The sequence below is a fragment of the Melopsittacus undulatus genome, chromosome 9 (assembly GCF_012275295.1).
Source record: "Melopsittacus undulatus isolate bMelUnd1 chromosome 9, bMelUnd1.mat.Z, whole genome shotgun sequence".
NCBI lineage: Eukaryota > Metazoa > Chordata > Aves > Psittaciformes > Psittaculidae > Melopsittacus > Melopsittacus undulatus.
The window spans coordinates 36,861,663-36,879,271 of record NC_047535.1 but is presented as its reverse complement, the minus strand read 5'-3'; the positions used below and the strand labels follow the sequence as shown (position 1 = coordinate 36,879,271).

At 39.2% G+C, this 17,609-nt stretch overlaps 1 protein-coding gene across 4 annotated transcripts; it reads left to right on the top strand.

Annotated features, from left to right (window-relative positions):
• Positions 1 to 579: 579 nt before the first annotated feature.
• NEK4 (NIMA related kinase 4) lies at positions 580 to 17,422 on the top strand. 4 transcript variants are annotated; one of them, XM_031042983.2, is made up of 16 exons: positions 580 to 928; positions 4,347 to 4,613; positions 5,581 to 5,778; positions 6,195 to 6,302; positions 6,965 to 7,119; positions 7,760 to 7,901; positions 8,762 to 9,190; positions 9,616 to 9,669; positions 9,895 to 10,038; positions 10,637 to 10,777; positions 11,149 to 11,221; positions 11,585 to 11,691; positions 12,940 to 13,028; positions 13,441 to 13,646; positions 15,845 to 15,978; positions 16,472 to 17,422. In XM_031042983.2, exons 1-16 carry the CDS (start codon positions 872 to 874, stop codon positions 16,562 to 16,564), a joined length of 2,397 nt encoding a protein of 798 aa, XP_030898843.2. In that variant the 5' UTR covers positions 580 to 871; the 3' UTR covers positions 16,565 to 17,422. The 4 variants fall into 4 exon arrangements, with proteins under 4 accessions (XP_030898843.2, XP_012986470.2, XP_030898842.2 ...); XM_013131016.3 differs by having other exon boundaries at positions 580 to 964; positions 11,149 to 11,212; XM_031042982.2 differs by having other exon boundaries at positions 581 to 964.
• The last annotated feature ends 187 nt before the right edge of the window (positions 17,423 to 17,609 follow it).

Genomic DNA, 17,609 nt, shown 5'->3' with positions numbered 1-17,609 from the left:
AATCAAATACCGAACTTTGAATTTGCTGTAACAGACTTTACACAGTATTTCAGCAATATCTCTTCTATGTAATATCTGCAAACAGAAATTCAACAGCCATTTCTGTACCAGCACCTGTGATGGATCTCTCCTCCAGACTCACTTCTTTTCTCAATGAAACCCACCATTTTTCTGATGCTTTCTTAAAGGCTGTCCCTGGCTCAAATTTATTGCAACCATGAACAGAGCTTGCAGTCTTTTAAACCCATTTATGCTCCTCTTCAAAGCCACCTCCTGCAATCTTGCGTTATCACTCAGGTGCTGTGATTACCTATCAGTATTTGACACTTGTTCTGGCTAGTCCAGAAACTTTTCACACGCTTTCCCATTCATTTTCACGGCTGAAACCCAGGCCCAATTGCCCTCGATACCCATTCACCCTGCAGCTGCAGCCGGCTGGAGCTTTCCATAGCAGTCCCCTGCCCTATGCACAGGTGACGGGTGCGCTCTGCCAGGCTCTATGGTGCAGGGGCCAATTATGATACTCTAAAGTCTTATGATGTTATGGTGTTATCATACTCTGGTGTATGATACCCGGGGCTCAGCACCCAAGGACCCTCGTCAGACACTGCTTTCGGGCGGACATTTACTTCCCGGCTCGTAACAGGCGGCGAAGCCGGTGCTGGCTCCCACCCGCAGGCTCCCTGCCCGCTCTCAACATGGCCGCCTCACCCGCTTCCAAAATGGCCGCCACAGCGCCGCAGAGCGCACCATAGAGACAACAACCGGCGTCCTGCTCGGCGCGCTCCCTGTGGCAGCGGGAAGCTGCGGGGATCTCTATGGCAGCAGCAGCCGCGCTGCCGGGCTCTGAGCGGGCCCGGGCGGCGAGAGGATGCCCCTGGCTGCCTATTGCTTCCTGCGAGCTGTGGGCAAGGGCAGCTACGGGGAGGTGAGCCTGGTGCGGCACCGCCACGACAGCAAGCAGGTAGCGAGGGCCGGGTCGCTGTGGGGCCGGGTCGCTGTGGGGCCGGGGTGCGGCCGTGCCGTGGGGTGAGGAGAGCAGCCGCGGCCTGCTGGGGCTGGGGGGAGTGCAGTGCCTGGGACAGCGGCCTGGGGGGGGGGGGGGGGGGGGTGTGTGTGTGTGTGTGTGCAGACTCTTCACTGCAGAAGACTCTTCACCCCCTTTAATATCAAAAATAAAACTCCAAGCCCCCCAGATCCGCATTTTTGTTTGTTTTTTCCCCCTGTTTAAATACTAATGCCCATTGGGGTTTTTTGTGGGCCTTTTGGTTTGTTTTTTTTAACGTATAATCGCTTGTTTTTGGGAAGAGAAACCTAGTTTTGGTAGTCCTTCAGGTGACAGGAAACACAGCCTGCTCCTTTTTGCATGAAGTAGAAAAGGTTGCTCTTGGCTTTTTGCTGCTTGGATATCCTTTTATGACATACACGTGGTGAAGACAAAAATAACAAGGGTGGAAAAACCAGCCTTTTGCTGGCATTGGCTGTGCTGGGGAGAGATGGGGTTTTGTATTCGCTATATCGACTGTGGCAGAACCTGGCAGAGTTCTGCTTATGGCAGAGTTGATTGGGGGTATTTTTGTCTTTGCCTTTTTGTTGGAAATTTGGAATGATCTGTCTTGCCTGGCCAAAGCAGATGTGTTTGATAGGAAATGCAAGAGGATAAAGGGGGATGGAGAACGTCTACAGAGTGATACCACAGAAACCTTGGGTGAGAGCGCTACATCCAGGATTTAACTGGAGATGATGGGAGGAGTGTGCCCAGCAATGATCAGTGGGAGTATCCCTTCCAGATGAAGGCAGGGAAGAAGCTGGAATCCCTTTGGATTTGGCTGGATAGCAGTGATGGTCCTGTCACTTCAGTGCATAGTCCAATGTCAGCAGGAGTTGCTAACCTTATCATCCTAAAAGTAAACAGCGCATTGAGGTGGCTTTCAACTCTATACAGGTCCTTGGATTTCACCTCTTTGTCATGTTACTACAGGTCATTAACATTGGCAAGAGCTTTGCTTCCTTATCATTGTTATTTTACCTTAAATATTTGATGTGTGTAACTGTGTGTTTTGCCAACTTTAATAAACCTTCTGTAGTGAGAGATGATCATGGTTGGTTGTTGTGGCTTTGACAACGTGCTACATGTTCTGTGAAAAAAACATATTTGATTTAAGCATATTTGCTGTTTCTGAGTGCTAGGTTTTTGGGGGTTTTTGTGGAGGAGGTCAAGTGGCTCCAAATGTTTAAAATCACAGAATCATAGAATAGTTAGGGTTGGAAAGGACCTTAAGATCATCCAGTTCCAACCCCCCTGCCATAGACAGGGACACCTCACACTAAACTGTGTCACCCAAGGCTCTCTCCAGCCTGGCCTTGAACTTGTACACAACTTGGTATGAAATAAGGCAGGTCATTGCAATAGACTTCATGGGAATTCTATCAGGATAACATGCTCATTAAATATAACCAGTGCTAGGTTTAAAGTTAGGCTAAATGTATACTTTTTGCATTTTGGTAGTGTATCCTGTAAAGATAGATGCTGATATAAAGCTAAAAGCTTCTGGTTTCCATGCCCAAGGATACATTTGGAGTTGGCTTGTCACACAGAACATAGTAGTTACAGCATTTCTATTTTATTTTAAACTTAGATGATGCTATACACAGTTAGTTCTGTTATATTCCTCTTGGGAGCTTTGCATTGTCACAGGTTAGAAGAATTGAGGAGTTTTTCAGAGGTCTGCTGGATACTAGACATACAAAATCACAAGGTACTTTGATTTCTGCTTGATTGGTTCCCTTAGGGCAGTCTTCCTCACCACTAAGGGAATGTGCTGGACTAAATTAATAGGCCCAGCCTGGGAAGTAGACACCATAAGTGATTGGAAGAACACTGAAACTGAGTAAGCAAAAACTGATTTAGATGTTTCAATTTAAAAGCTCTCAGGTAGAAGTGGGGTCACGGGTATACAGTGGCATGGTTGTTGTGTGGAAAGCTGATGCTCTAAAAGTGATAACCACAAAAATTATGTCAGGAAGGGGCCAGGACTAAATATTGGTCCTTTGAATGATGAATGTGTGTTACGGATTTTATTGTCTCATCTTCAGCTTCACTTATGTTATTGCTAAACCCTGACATTCCTAGGAAACAGATGTGATGTAGCACATACCAGGGAAGTAAATAACATTTTTCATGTGTAGCTTAAAAAACCCACAACTTAACCCATCTTAATGCAGAATAAAAGAAATTTAGGACTGAGTGTAAGGCCTTTTGGCTTTCAGTACGACCAAAAGTCTCTACTTCCCTGTAATAGTTCATTTTGTTTCTCCTTGAATAAGTTTAAGCCTGCATATACAGAAACTTATGAATGCAACAGGTGGTTTTAAGGCAAGTTGTTGAAAAAGTAAATGATGAGGTTTTTGAGAAAGTATTTGTTCAGTGTGCCCCTGACTATAGCAGCCCTCCAGCTGCATCTCTACTTGCCACATTTCCAAATAGGAGCTTTTTTCCTGTTCTCCCATACTTCACTATTTTGTAGATTTTTTTATACGAAGCAGCTAATCCCAAGTTAGTTCTATCTTGGAGGTCATCTGTCAGGAACAAGTTTTTTAAGGGAAGAATGAACTGACCTGAAAAGCCCAGCAGCATTATTTTGTGCATTCAGAAATTCAGCTTTACCAGGTATTTCTTGTGAATATGACAATTTTAACACAATTTTTTGCTCTTCAGATGCATGATCTCTGTTTGCTGAAGTTGTGAGATATTATTTTTTGAGTTTCTCTTTTTTTACAAACATGTGCTGCATTTCTGAAGAAGTGAAAGGAAAAGTCCACTTTTCCTTAAAATAAAAGGAATTGGGTTTGGTTTTCTAGCAGGGAGGAGCAAAATAATCCTAGCCAGATGACTTTTATCCTAGACATCCATTGTCATTTTTTGCACATGCCTGCATATTTAATGTTATCTTATTTTTAAAGTTATTATTGAAATGACCTGTTTTGACAGTAACCGTGGTGGACAAACAGGTATTTCAGGCTTAAGAAATCAACAATAGACACACATTTAAAATGAGAGGGGGAAAAAAAAGTGTAAATGTGAACATGAGTCAAAACAAAGCTCAACACTGTAAAATTCCTGTGCAGAGATGTGTTGTGGGAGATGAATAGAATAGCCAAAGGTCTTCCATTTTTATGGCACAATGGTAGAAATGATGTATAACTGCTAGGCAAATTGTAGCTTCCATATAGAATAATGTGTAGAGATTTCGAATACTGTACTTCCTTTAGATTTGGGGAATTCCCTAGGGTTTCTGCATAGTTACTGTCATTTCTTATGATATCCCCTGCAATTTCTTTTACAGTACGTCATCAAAAGGTTAAACCTTAAAAATGCTTCCAACCGAGAGAGGAAAGCAGCAGAACAAGAGGCACAGCTGTTATCCCAGTTGAAACACCCAAACATAGTCACCTACAGAGAGTCCTGGCAGGGAGAAGATGGCCTCTTATATATTGTTATGGGCTTCTGCGAGGGAGGAGATCTGTATCACAAACTTAAAGAGCAGAAGGGCCAACTTTTGCCTGAGAATCAGGTGGTGGAGTGGTTTGTGCAGATTGCAATGGCACTGCAGGTAAATAAAGTGTAGCTTTGTCACTTTCAGACACAAATTTATTTGGCTCTTTCTGCATTGAAAAATTCCACAGCTAGGCTGCAGACTTTGAATTCCAGTCTGGCTGGATTAGCATCTACATACCGTACTTAGTACATTAGAAATGTACACAGTTCACTGCAATCAGGTTAACTATTTTAGGTAACAAATTGCTACCATATTTCATGCCTATACCTCTTTATCACAATAGATAGTGGTGATATCCTGGGTATTTGCAATTCTGGTCTGAAATGTTTCTCTGGTTTGAAAGTTTAGGCTAAATTTATGAAATGTCATTTCTTAAAGAAAAAATAAGGCAGACTGTTACAGAAGCATTGTGTGTTCTGTGGTTTTGCTGGTGTGTTTTTAATGGTAAACTTAAACGACTAAGTTGTCTGTTGAAATTTGATAACTAGAGGTTATCAAACTTCAGGAACAATTGTTAAAGTAGTGAAGACCAGATGAGAAATAAGAAATTGGACAGAAAATGCGATTTGAAAGTTGCCTGCTGTGATCAGACACATGCAAGTGTTCGGTACTACCTGTTCTTGTTTATTATAAGACTAATTTTATTCTGGTTACACAAAGCTCACATTCTATTTTCGAGGGAAATTTTAGACTAAAGACTAAGAAATGCTAGTCAAGTAATGGATGCAGCATAAAGTCTGAGTCTTAATATTACATTTTTGCATCCTCTTTTCTGCTGGCTTGTTAGAGCCACACAGGGACATTTCACTAAAGTAATGCCAAATTTTGGGTCCATGCCATATCAGGCATTCTTAATGTTAATTTACTAATGCTGCCTTCAGCAGGGGCACTCCTGACTTTGGTAGTGACGTGTGTTTCTTTTCTATATTTGTGTTTTTCCTCTTTGACTTGTGGTTTTAGTTTTCAGTGTAAAGGACCAATTAGAAGTTACTTAACTCTATTTATATGTTTTTCCCCCCAGTATTTACATGAAAAGCACATTCTGCACAGAGATCTTAAAACTCAGAATGTTTTTCTGACACGAACAAATATAATCAAAGTGGGTGACCTGGGAATAGCCAGAGTGTTGGAAAACCAGTATGACATGGCTAGCACTCTCATAGGCACACCGTACTACATGAGCCCTGAACTGTTTTCTAACAAACCCTACAACTACAAGGTAGAGTATGTTAATGCAAATGCTGTTTGTTAGGCAATTTATTTTGTCTGTCTGGGAACCTTACAGTCTTACCAGTTTTAATTTCTTGTCTACAGTGAGTAAGAGCTGAGGGGAAATGGTTCTACTGAAAAATCACAAGATTTTTATTTGCCACTTAGAACCAATATTGTACTTAAAAGAAAACAAGGAAAAAGTCCTACAAACAGAAACTCTTTGTACTATTCAGAAAAATCTGGTAATAAAAGAAAATTATTCAGTTGATCAAAATGCAAAATAGAGACTGAAGCTTAAAGCTTGCAGTGGAGTTTGGTCTTAATTAGCTGACTGTCACTAACGGCTCTTCTAAAGCAGGTGATTAACTTCTTCAAGTAATAGAAAGTTCCCTAAACTTTTTTTTCTCTCTTTTTTTTTTTCAGTCTGATGTTTGGGCATTAGGCTGCTGCGTTTATGAAATGGCTACGCTGAAACATGCCTTTAATGCCAAAGACATGAACTCTTTGGTGTATCGAATTATTGAAGGAAAGGTAAAAGCTTCTACACTTTTTTTGTCTGTGCTTGGACTAGAACTGAGTCTAGAACTGAGATTATCTTTTCCAATCAGAAATACTGCACGGAGTTAAAAATACTTTGCATGTTACCTGCATCATCACATATGTCATAGGACTGGTATTTCATTGTTGTGTATGATGTAATGTGAGACCCATGCAGTTATTACTTTGTAGATATTCGGTAAAGTTGTTTTGTTACCCTGCTGTGTAAGTAGTATACTGATTAGTTTTCAGAGTTCTGAGCTGACTTTCTTAGTTTGCTTCTGGGTTAAACATTGTGCAAAAAGTTAAATCACTTTTCATGTGGTGCCATTTTCCTGTTAGGTAAGAGTAGCTTGCTTAAGTGTCTGTCTTGCTTTGGTATATGATAAAGGTAATATGGAATTATTTACCTTTTTAAGCCTATTCACAGAACTTTCACTGCTGGTATTAATAAAATTACAAACAATTCTTAGACAAAATACTTTGAATTTCTGTATTCTTCTTAATGCTAAGCACTTGGGAAACTTCAGGCATGTGGACAATAGAACTGTTCTTTATGCAAAGGATGTAGCTGAATATAACTGTCATGCATAAATAATCTAGCAGTAGCCCCTATTGACAAATATGTTAAATAATACCAGACTTTCTTTTTACAGTTGCCACCCATGCCAAAGGATTACAGCCCACAGTTGGTAGAAATAATAAGAACTATGCTCAGTAAAAGACCTGAGGAAAGGCCTAGTGTGAAAAGCATACTCCGACAGCCGTATATCAAGCACCAAATTTCTTTGTTTTTGGAAGCCACAAAGGCGTAAGATACTGTCATTTGAGTGATTCTGTGCAAAATATTTGTGTTACTGTGGTCTTTGACAACTTTTCCTGTTTTTTTGTAGCTGTGTAAATTATGTGACCTGCGGTTACAAAGCATACGAACATATGAATTTCTTTAGATGCTTTGAGAAATAGGAGGGAATTAGAATGGAAACTATTTTTTTTGTGTAAATGTTGTTTAAAACTGTGCAATGGTTAGGATTGCACAGCTTAGTCATGAGTTAGTAAAAAAAGAAGTGATATGAAATATACACCTTTCCATACAGTTCTTTGAGGCCATTTATCAGCTGAGAGTTGTAATAGCAAGCTCTGTTTTATATACACTGATATAATTATTTTTGTCAGGTTTAGTCAATTATTTTACTGCCCCAGGAATACAGATCTTAGTGCTATGCTGAGTAAGTGTACATTGCTGGCAGAGTCTGAATGGTGTTTTTAAGCTCCTTTTATAGAGTTAAAATGAGTATCTTGTGCATGGTCTGTTGAAAAAGCCAGTAACTTATACTCCTTGTATGTAAGCTGTTCAGTGTGGTGGGTTTTTTTTAATCAGTATGATCTAGAGAAATATCTTAAGGTCTTGTTGATGGTGATTGAATGAATAACTTCCATTTTCTTTACAGGAGGGCAGCCAGAAGTCAGAAGAAGACAGTGAATTCTAAACCTAAAGATCCTTGTTCTCTGGTCTCAGTAAAGAATGAATGTCATAGCAGGAATGTTGCGCACCAAAATCACTCCTTTGAGCAAGCCAGGAAATACAAAGTTGTGAGTTACATACTTTTTCTTTAAGGAAACAAAAAAAAACCACTTGTTTTTTCTAGAGAAAAAACACAGTTTTATAAGAAGTGCCTTAAGCATTTGTGAGAACATAGATCTGATTCCTAGCAATGTGTAAAATGTGTATGAAGGAAGAAATTGTGTTTAGGCAAGAATAGAAATAAACAAATAGCTGTGGATCAGTAAAACTAATTGCAATGTCTTAACTATAAGATGTTAACTAAACAACACCCATTTTCTTCTGTTGCGGATCACTGTGAATTACTCATGGGCTTTTTGAGTTCAAATATTTTTTAAGTATTTGATGACAAGTGGTAATCATTTTTAAATATACGTTTTTGACTGGAAAAAAAACCTAATTATAGTTACAACCAAAAATTGTTTCTTTTTGGAACTCTTTCCAGTGGTTAGAACAGATGTTTTGTAATGGTTAATCTTGTGCATGTTTGTTTTTTTCTGTAATGAGTTTGTAATGGTTTAAGCTTTCAGTGCTGCAATACTGAATGTATATGGTGCAGTACATCTTAGAAACTGTCGGTACTTGCTGGCTCCTCCGTTATGGAAGAGCCAAGGGAGTACAACTTTTCTTTCGTGGTCCTGATGAAAAGTAGGTGTACTGCATGTGTATAAATCAATGCCTGAAATAGGGCATTTGCAAATACAGTCTGTATCTCTTAAAAAATGTGGGTTGTGGCTTTTTTGAGGATCTTAATCTGTAATTGATGGTAATATCATTGCAGTTTATGTACCTTGGTATATTAATGAATTTTCTTAGGTACTTAGAGTATTCTTTCATATGTCTGTAATACCCGAAAGGTAATTAACTTTTGTTTTCCTTTTAATTCTAGAATGAAGAAGATTACATCATCAAATCTAAAGCCACCAAAAATTGTCCATCAGAAAAACAAGCTGTTGAGTTGGAAAGCAAACCAAGCAATAATGATTGTAACAACCTGGGAGACTCCTTAGCTACAGTTAGTGATGTGAATATTGATTTCTTACCCTCGGCAAGGGTGAAGTATGGAAGTGAGAAGTGTGGCAGTGAGCTTATTCCAGAGAGTACTAAAGCAAAGAGAAATGTGAATGTTCCAGGGAATTCTAAAACGACATCCAGTAGCCCACCAATGAAGGAAGATGGACTACAGCAAAAAGCAAAGCAAGTTTTCAAAGCTGAAAATATTGACTCTAAGCAGTCTTCTGTTGGTGCTACAGGAGAAGATGGTGACACTTTGAAACTCCTGCAGCCTGTGTCACGAGACCAAAAGCAAACTGATCTGGTATTGCATTTATGCTTACTTGAAATAGGCTTTGAAATAGATTAAACTAATGGCCAACTGCTAAAATTTAGAGAGCTGCTGATGTGATTTTTGTCAAAGTAAGATGCTGCTGATGCAATTAAAGAGATGCTGAAGTAGTTAGGAGCTGTGGCTTCAGATTTACAAAGGCAACAGGGTGAAGTAGTTTTAGTCTTACAGTTAGATGATAAAAATTCCATTTTTACAGCAAACAACAACTTTTTTTTCCAGCTGATAAGAGAGAGAGTAAAAATAGTTTTATAACTTTTCTATTCTAAATAGGCCTGGCTGATCTTATTGGTCTTGATTTGGAGGGGGGGCTAATAGGTGGTGATTGTCATTTCATTGCATTATGGTATGATATTTTTGTACACGCTTTTCTGATGATAATTCATTATCTATTGCAGAGCTTGGATTCTACTGAAAAGCTGCTGGCACCGCTTGTCCCTCTTTCAATTCAAGTAAGCACCCTCCTTGGAAGGTTTAGTAGCTTAAAAATGCGGGTACTGCAGGTATTTCTTTTAACTGTCTATTAAGTAAGAGGTTATTGTGGTTGTAACTGCTATGTTAAGGTGAATGCAGTCTGGATAGTAAAGTGGCCTGTGGTGATTTTTTGTTTTAAAGTGTGTATGCATAAATCTGGAAATGTCAGGTCTATATTTTATTAAAATAGTTCTGCTTACTAGGATGATGTCTGTCCTGGAGCTTCGGGAGATGCTCAGGAAAGAGTTACCACCCACTTGCAGCCTCATAGTTCTGTGAGTGAACCCTCTCTCTCACGGCAGCGCCGGCAGAAAAAAAGAGAGCTTTCTGAAGTCTCTTCAGAGAAGGTGCAGATACTCAAAAAATAATTCTACTTTTTCCTTTAAGACTCCTGCATTTTGTATCTTTAAAAAAGAGACCTGTTTGCTTAAAAACGGTGGGGTTTTTTAATGCTGTTCGTGTTCCACCTGTATCTGTATAACTTCATTGGTAACAATGCAGAACATTCAAGATGTTCAAGGATTTACAGAGACTGCATCTAAAGGACATCTCATTAGCTCTCACAGGTGTGAGGTGGGTGCGCCAGATGAGTGCAAGAAAACACAGTGAACACTGTGCTACACTCTTTCCTAGCAATTTCCATAATTTCTCACTGTCTGTGACTACAAAATACACAGCAGTATGTTACTGACTTGTTGATAAGGCTACTTGTAGTGGGTAGTAGATTACTAGGCCTTTGGAACAAACATGTAATGGCTGCCCTGAGCTTATGAGTGCAAACTCTAGAAAGAAGATCTTGACATGTGTATTAGATAAGGGCTGCTGAAGAGGTTACAGAAGAATCTAGAACCTCTGGCATCCAGCCTTACCATGCAAGACTATCTTCTAGATTGTAGAGTACTTTTAATAAAAAATGCACAAATTCTTGCTCACTTCTTTTTCAAGTTCAGAACAGCTGCTCCCCGGCCTTTGCCTTTGCCTTCTGATGTGAACACAAAAACAACACAGAGGTGTGCAGAGCAGCGTGGTGCTGAAGCTTCTGAATCTGTAAATAGTGCCAAAACCAGTCAAGTTGTCATTTCAAAGGTTAGTGCTGAATACTACATCAGCTTACTTTTGTTTCTCATTCCTCCTGAGCAGTTTGTTTTCTGAGTGCCTACATAGTGAGTAAATGTGTAGTAGCTTCCTACCTAATGGAAGTCCTGTCAAGCACCTGGTCAGTGCAGGATGAGAAGCTGACTTGCTGACCCATGGAGGTCAGAAGCTCCTTTTCCAGAGTCTCATTGACCAAGACTGCTTTGTAATAAGTAATTAACATCTGTTAGGTGATCAGAAGGTCTACTCTAATAGTTCTCTCTTCCCTGTCAGTTGAAAGGGATTTTTTGCTTTATAGGTGATTAGATAACAAAAGCCATTGTTATGTTTGCTAATTAATATCAAATGAACTTATTTTGAAGGAGCGGCCCTTGTCAGCAAGAGAACGAAGGAGGCTCAGACAGTCTCGGGAGATGCTTCCCTCTGGTAACTCAGGTTTGCATGTGAACATTTTATCTATAAGTAGGCTAATAACTTCTTTGTGAAGAAATTATAACTTGTCTGTTCTTCATTACCATCTTCAGAAAGGTGCACTAAGGGTAAAATAAATATTTCTATTAACATGTCTTTATTTTCTTGCTGCTTAGTCAGTTATGTTCAGCTGTGTTTAGTGATGGCAACTTGTCTTTGAAATGTACGTGAAGCACCTCATATACACTTTTCATGTACTGTAGTAGCTACAGAATACCTACTTGCCTGTCCTCTGGCAGGTGATAAACTTTTTCTTGAATGAGCATGAAACTGCTTCAAAATACGTGCAGCCAAGTTGTAAATATTGTGAAAATGTCATCCTTACAGTGATTCCAGCAAGAGCAACATCAAATAGTACAGTAATTGAAGCAAAATCACATATGGAAGATCATGTTAAAGTTACTCAGTCTTCATCAGATCCCAGTATTTCTCAGGTAAATTGGTGTCATCTACTTTTTGAAATACTTAAATGCAGACGCAATTTGGGAAGAAAGTGATATTAAATATATATATATATATTTGGAAGGAAGTCTAGAGTTAATAAGAGTTCTATGTGAATATTGTTTTGTAAGTCCTGAGGTAGAGTATGGATCTCTAATCCTCATTTTTGTTTGGGCTAGACCAGTTTACAGTTCCAGGTTCATTGTGCATTTTCACTCCACTTGTCAGAGATGAAAGCTAAGGATCTCTTACTGATTGTTATGGGCTCTCCAAATTGCAGTGTTTGTTTTATTTTGAAAGGGAAAAAGTTTATCCTGAACTATGCTTTAGTTACAAATCAGTAGTCTGCTTTGAATTTCTATCAACAGCACACTACCTTTAGCCTGGTACAATTAATTGTGCTATAATAGAAGTGTTCTTAATCTGTAGTCATTTTAAGTGCATACATTTATGTGCTGGCAATAAGGGATAGGTGCTAGATGAAAAGTGAATAGTTTCTATTGACATTTTCTTCCTTGTCTAATCAGAAAGTCTTTTCTGAGGTCTTAAATATACACTTGATAATCTTCTGCAACATCAGGGGAACGTTATTGATCCCAGTAAATGCAGAAGAGTCATAGTGAAGAAATTTCAGTCTGAAACTCAAAGCCCAGCGCTTGCCTGGAAAGTGCTTTGCATGTTTTACCTAATTGTGTATGTTTATAACAGATATCTAAATGTACAAACTTCATCTGTGTTTGCAAACTGAGATTAAATTGTATGTACATATGCTAATGATGGTTTTGCATATTATGCTATGCACTGAACACAACACACACATGGTTGAAATCTCTGTGTATTTTAGGGAATGCTGGGGACTTACTGACTGATAAAATTTTATTTAAATATTCTTTTAAAATGTGTGTTAAAAGACCAATAGATGGACTTTATATTCCAGTTGGTAAAGAACTGAGACAAGTACAAGATTTGTTTCTGATAGAGGAACTCAGTGAAGCATTTATAGTGGTTAAAACTGCGTGACTCAGATGTAATGTTTGTCACATAAGCATTTCATAAAAAATACTGATGATGTCCTGTGTATTAGCTTGTTTTTAAAACAAAGGTTACACCTTTCAAATATTATTAAGCTGAGTCTGTAAAATATGCTTGTTGAAAATGTTTCTTGCATGTAAGAACAGTAGCTTGTGCCATATCGATAAACTGCTTTCAGCTATTTGCTTTCTCTCTTTGTCTTCACTTAGAGAAAGAGAGAAACCCATTGCCCATCTGATGATGAGTTAAGCTCTTCCACAAGTTCTACAGATAAGTCTGATGGTGACTCCAAGGAGAGGTAAATGTTTTGTTTAATACTGTGCAAGAACTTTCACTGCTGTGTTGGACCTTGACTTGGAATGGAAAAAAATGACAGGAATTGCCTTCACATTTTATCTCTACATAGTGATTGAAGAAATAAGTGATGCGTAAAGAAAATGAATTGCATTTAATTATTGTCTTTCTGTGACTATAAACTTGCTTCAAATCTCTGGGACATTAATTGTGAGTTTTTGCTGAGTGAATGGGCTCTGAGCCCTTGTTATATGAACTACTGGTGATGTTGCTGTTGATAAAACTGCATCACAAGAAGTGACTTAACAAGGAACACTTAGCAAGGTCTCACTAAACTTTCTGGAAGTCCTCTGAGTGCAAGATGGAAGTTGCATCATTATTAGTGACTGAATCACATCTTGCTTCTCCTCTACTAGAAAGAGCAACATGAACGAAATGAATGACTTGGTGCAGCTAATGACATGGACACTGAAAATGGACTCTAAGGAGAACCCTGTAAACTGTGCAACCTCAACTCCAGCCCCAGAGTTTAAACTTCATAGAAAGTATCGAGACACTTTGATTTTGCATGGAAAATCACCTGGTGAATCAGAGGAATTCAAATTTGAGGATATTTCTTCAGGTTGGTTGCTTTGTTACTGCTTTAAATGAATTGTCAACTGATATTAACCAAAGAAAACCTGCTAGTGGGCAACGGAAGACAATCCACTCATTTCTTCTCAAATCTCAACAATGCTTACAGAAGTAATCATAGAATCATAGAATAGCTAGGGTTGGAAAGGACCTCAAGATAATCTAGTTCCAACCCCCTGCCATGGGCAGGGACACCTCACACTAAACCATATCACCCAAGGCTTCATCCAACCTGGCCTTGAACACTGCCAGGGATGGAGCATTCACAACCTCCCTGGGCAACCCATTCCAGTGCCTCACCACCCTTACAGTAAAGAATTTCTTCCTTATATCCAATCTAAACCTCCGCTGTTTAAGTTTCAACCTGTTACCCCTTGTCCTGTTACTACAGTCCCTAATGAAGAGTCCCTCCCCAGCATCCCTGTAGGCCCCCTTCAGATACTGGAAGGCTGCTATGAGGTCTCCACGCAGCCTTCTCTTCTCCAGCCTCAACAGCCCCAACTTTCTCAGCCTGTCTTCATACAGGAGGTGCTCCAGTCCCTGATCATCCTCGTGGCCTCCTCTGGACTTGTTCCAACAGTTCCATGTCCTTTTAATGTTGAGGACACCAGAACTGCACACAGTGCTCCAAGTGAGGTCTCACGAGAGCAGAGTAGAGGGGCAGGATCACCTCCTTTGACCTGCTGGTCACGCTGCTTTTGATGCAGCCCAGCATACGGTTGGCTTTCTGGGCTGTAAGCGTCATCCTAAATAATGCTGTGTGCAAAACTGCTCTAGTTGTGGTTAACTTTCCAGGGAGAGGAGTGCATGTTCAATCTGTGTAGTTATTAATGAAGAGAGAAAGCTGGTCTGCAACATGATTTTTTCCCCAAGTAACTTATACTTAGAAGCTTCCGAAATGAACAGTTGGAGTTGAGTATTTTGAAATAAGATTTTGAAGACATTCAAACAATTTGATAGCTGTAAAGCATTGTGAATTGTGGATAAAGGTGAAATTGTACACAAAGCATTAAAGACAGGGGAGGTTTGTATGAGTATAGGAGTTCATCCTCATGGCAGAATTTGGGCAAGGTTATTTTTCCAACAGCTACAGGCACAAGAATTGAACTGCTTTTCGTATTTAAAGGTCTGATCAAGTATGTATATGCATTCCAAAAAGCAAGAAAAAACTGTATTTGCTGTGACTGTGCTTACTGTGCAACAAGAGCAAGTGAAAAAGCTGAGGGTGGGGTTTTGAAGTCTCAGATGTTCTGTCCTTATTGTTTTAAATGGTGAGGATTCTGCTTGTAACTGGTCTGGTGATAGGCAAAGCAATGGAAGAACACTGGATTTTACTCTGGTGGGTTGATTCTGCATAGCCAAAGTAAAATACATTGAAAGAGTTAATCTCTAATCAGGTGTCACAGAATGTTGAAATTACAAATTTCAGTGTTTGAGGGTTTTTTTCTCTCAATTTTTCTCCCTCTCAAGTATTGTGTGGTACGATCCTCCAGTTGTTCACTTACTACTATTTGGGATGACAGAGCATTTCTAAGCTGAAACTTTTATTAGATTAGATATTTTATTTTGAGGTGATCCGTCCTATAAAAGGAGTGTAGGTGATTTCAGTGATTAAAAGAGCAAGCTGGTGTTCTCAGTTCCTAACAGAGGCCTCCCCTTATAAAATTACTATCTCTTGTTGGCAGCTTCTGCTGAGGAACAAAAGCTTCGAAAGCTGTTGAGACAAAGAGACAGATGGCAGAAATGATGCCATTAGTGTTTTACAGTGATTAAACTTTCCTTACATTTGCTGTAAGTACAAGTGATTGAGTTATTGAAAGACTTGGCTGATGATGCAGTGTTAGAGAGTAGTACTTTCCATTCAAATAATACTTGTAATATAGTATACAGGAAACAGCTGAAATGAAGTTACAGGGTCCTAATTGTGCAAACTTTGTCTGCCTTGATTTTTTTCCTGCCCAGTGTTGCAAGAGTTATCAGCTGAGTGCTTTGGATTCTGACATTTGTGATCATCCTAGCCAGCCCACTGAGATAAACAGTTATTTCCTGCACACGTTGAGCTGGAATTCTGCAGTAATGCAGTTGTCCCATATTCTTCTGCAGAGAGTATGAAAGTTGACTGTACTGAAAGTAGTTATTACTGCATTGATTTTAAAAACTTATTTATTTTATTGCATTTTTTAATAGATATGTTATCAGTTCCTAACAAGATTAGGAGAATGGTTGAAATCCTGAGATCTGATGTGGTTCAAGGACTGGGAGTGAAACTTCTTGAGAAGGTGTACAACATCATGGAAGAAGAAGATGAAGCGAAGAGAGAGGTGAATGTCTTTCATAATAAAATTGATTTCTTTATAAACCTGGATAAATGAGCAGGGTCTTCCCCCCGCTACATCTCTCTTTTAGATATTGATATAGTAGTGCAAACCTTGATTCCAAAAAGTATTTATTTTCCCTCATGTCCAGGGTGAGAGTTTAATGTCACTGCTGGTGACACCTATTTGAGGCAAGTGAGCAATGCCTCCAGCTCATTTGATTCAAAACTTGGTTAAAAATGAATTGCTGCATGATTAAGTGTAACCTGTGAAGATCCGATTTATGTTTTAAATTGATGGGTGGGATTTGGAACTCTTGCCTTCGGACAGCAGACTTGGCTGGTTTTCTTCCCTCCCATGTGTGTTTCAAACTTCACATGCCACTTCCAATTGAGTGCTTTGGTAGTTTGGGGTTTTTTATTAATATTTTAGTAGTTCCTGGTTTTTTCAATGTCAGTAAATTTTGTGGCTTTTCTTTTTTTTTGTGTGTTCTAAATAGCTGCAGCTGCGGGAGCATATGGGAGACAAGTATGCGAGTTACAGTGCCAAGGCACGACATCTGAAGTTTCTTGAAGAAAATGCAAAGTTGTGACCAGACCCTTTCCCTCAGAGAAAAGGACTGGTTTTATAGCCTATTTGATAGAATGGACTAAGCTTACAGAGCACCTCCTTTGCTGGAATAAGGAGGTGAACTTGCAAAAAACTTTGTAGTAATATTTTTTATGTTAAAATGTGAACCAGGTTATCACTTTCTCAGAAGAGAAACTGTTTAGTTTAGTTTTTATTCTCTTAATTAAATGTCTTTGGAAGTTGCTTTTTATAAATGAAAAGAGGGACAGATGGAGATTTGTACGGAAAGGAGTGTCAAAACCAGTTCTGGTTTGAATGTGCAAAAGGTTTTTGGTATGGTCATGTAATAATACAGTAATGTAAGGGCTATGGTGTGATAGGCTACAAGCTATATATTATATCAAATAGCTGTGAAAACTTAGCAGGGAGAAACAGTTACTAATTTTTATAGCACCAAAAGCCCTTCATCTTCTGTAAATTGCCAAGTTAAAGTGCTAAAGGGGGTGCTGCTTTTAAGTAGAGCCTTTCCTTTTGTGTTTTATTGCTAAGGCAGTCACTGAGGCAGTGGAAAGTATTTGGTAAGTGGATAAAATAAGTGTGAAAATGTTTGAAAAGAACATAGCCATGGTTACCATGGTCCCAGCTGGATAACTCCCTCTGCCTTACAAACACCAATTCCTTTTAGGAATGCAAGTGCCCAAGATCAGAGTCACTTAGAGACAGAGGCATCGTAACTTTTGCCTTTCCTTGCACCTAGACTGTGTTGCTACACATGCCTAGGCAGTGTCATGTACCATCACTGTAGGAAAAACACTTTTTTTTAAAGTACAAAGAAGTGAAAAGGGAATTGAATTTGTAAAATAAAATCTTAAATGCACAACCTGTCTCTTTCCCTGCCTCTAGTTTAGATACTGTCATCTCCAGCACCTATGAGGGAGACGAACATGACGGTCAGTAAAGAAGTGCTGTACCTTTGGATCCTACTGCCTCTGGCATACTAGAGGCTCAAGTTACAAGGTTTCAAGAGCTGCTGTATTCTGCAGAGTTAAGATGTTATTTTCTCTACC

Bases quoted from the DNA above. Each gene is read 5' to 3' on its own strand.
- NEK4 (XM_031042982.2), top strand. From the start codon at position 872: ATGCCCCTGGCTGCCTATTGCTTCCTGCGAGCTGTGGGCAAGGGCAGC. The intron at 5,779-6,194 runs GTAGAGTATGTT...TTTTTTTTTCAG, and splicing joins ACAAACCCTACAACTACAAG to TCTGATGTTTGGGCATTAGG. The intron at 13,647-15,844 runs GTTGGTTGCTTT...ATTTTTTAATAG, and splicing joins ATTTGAGGATATTTCTTCAG to ATATGTTATCAGTTCCTAAC.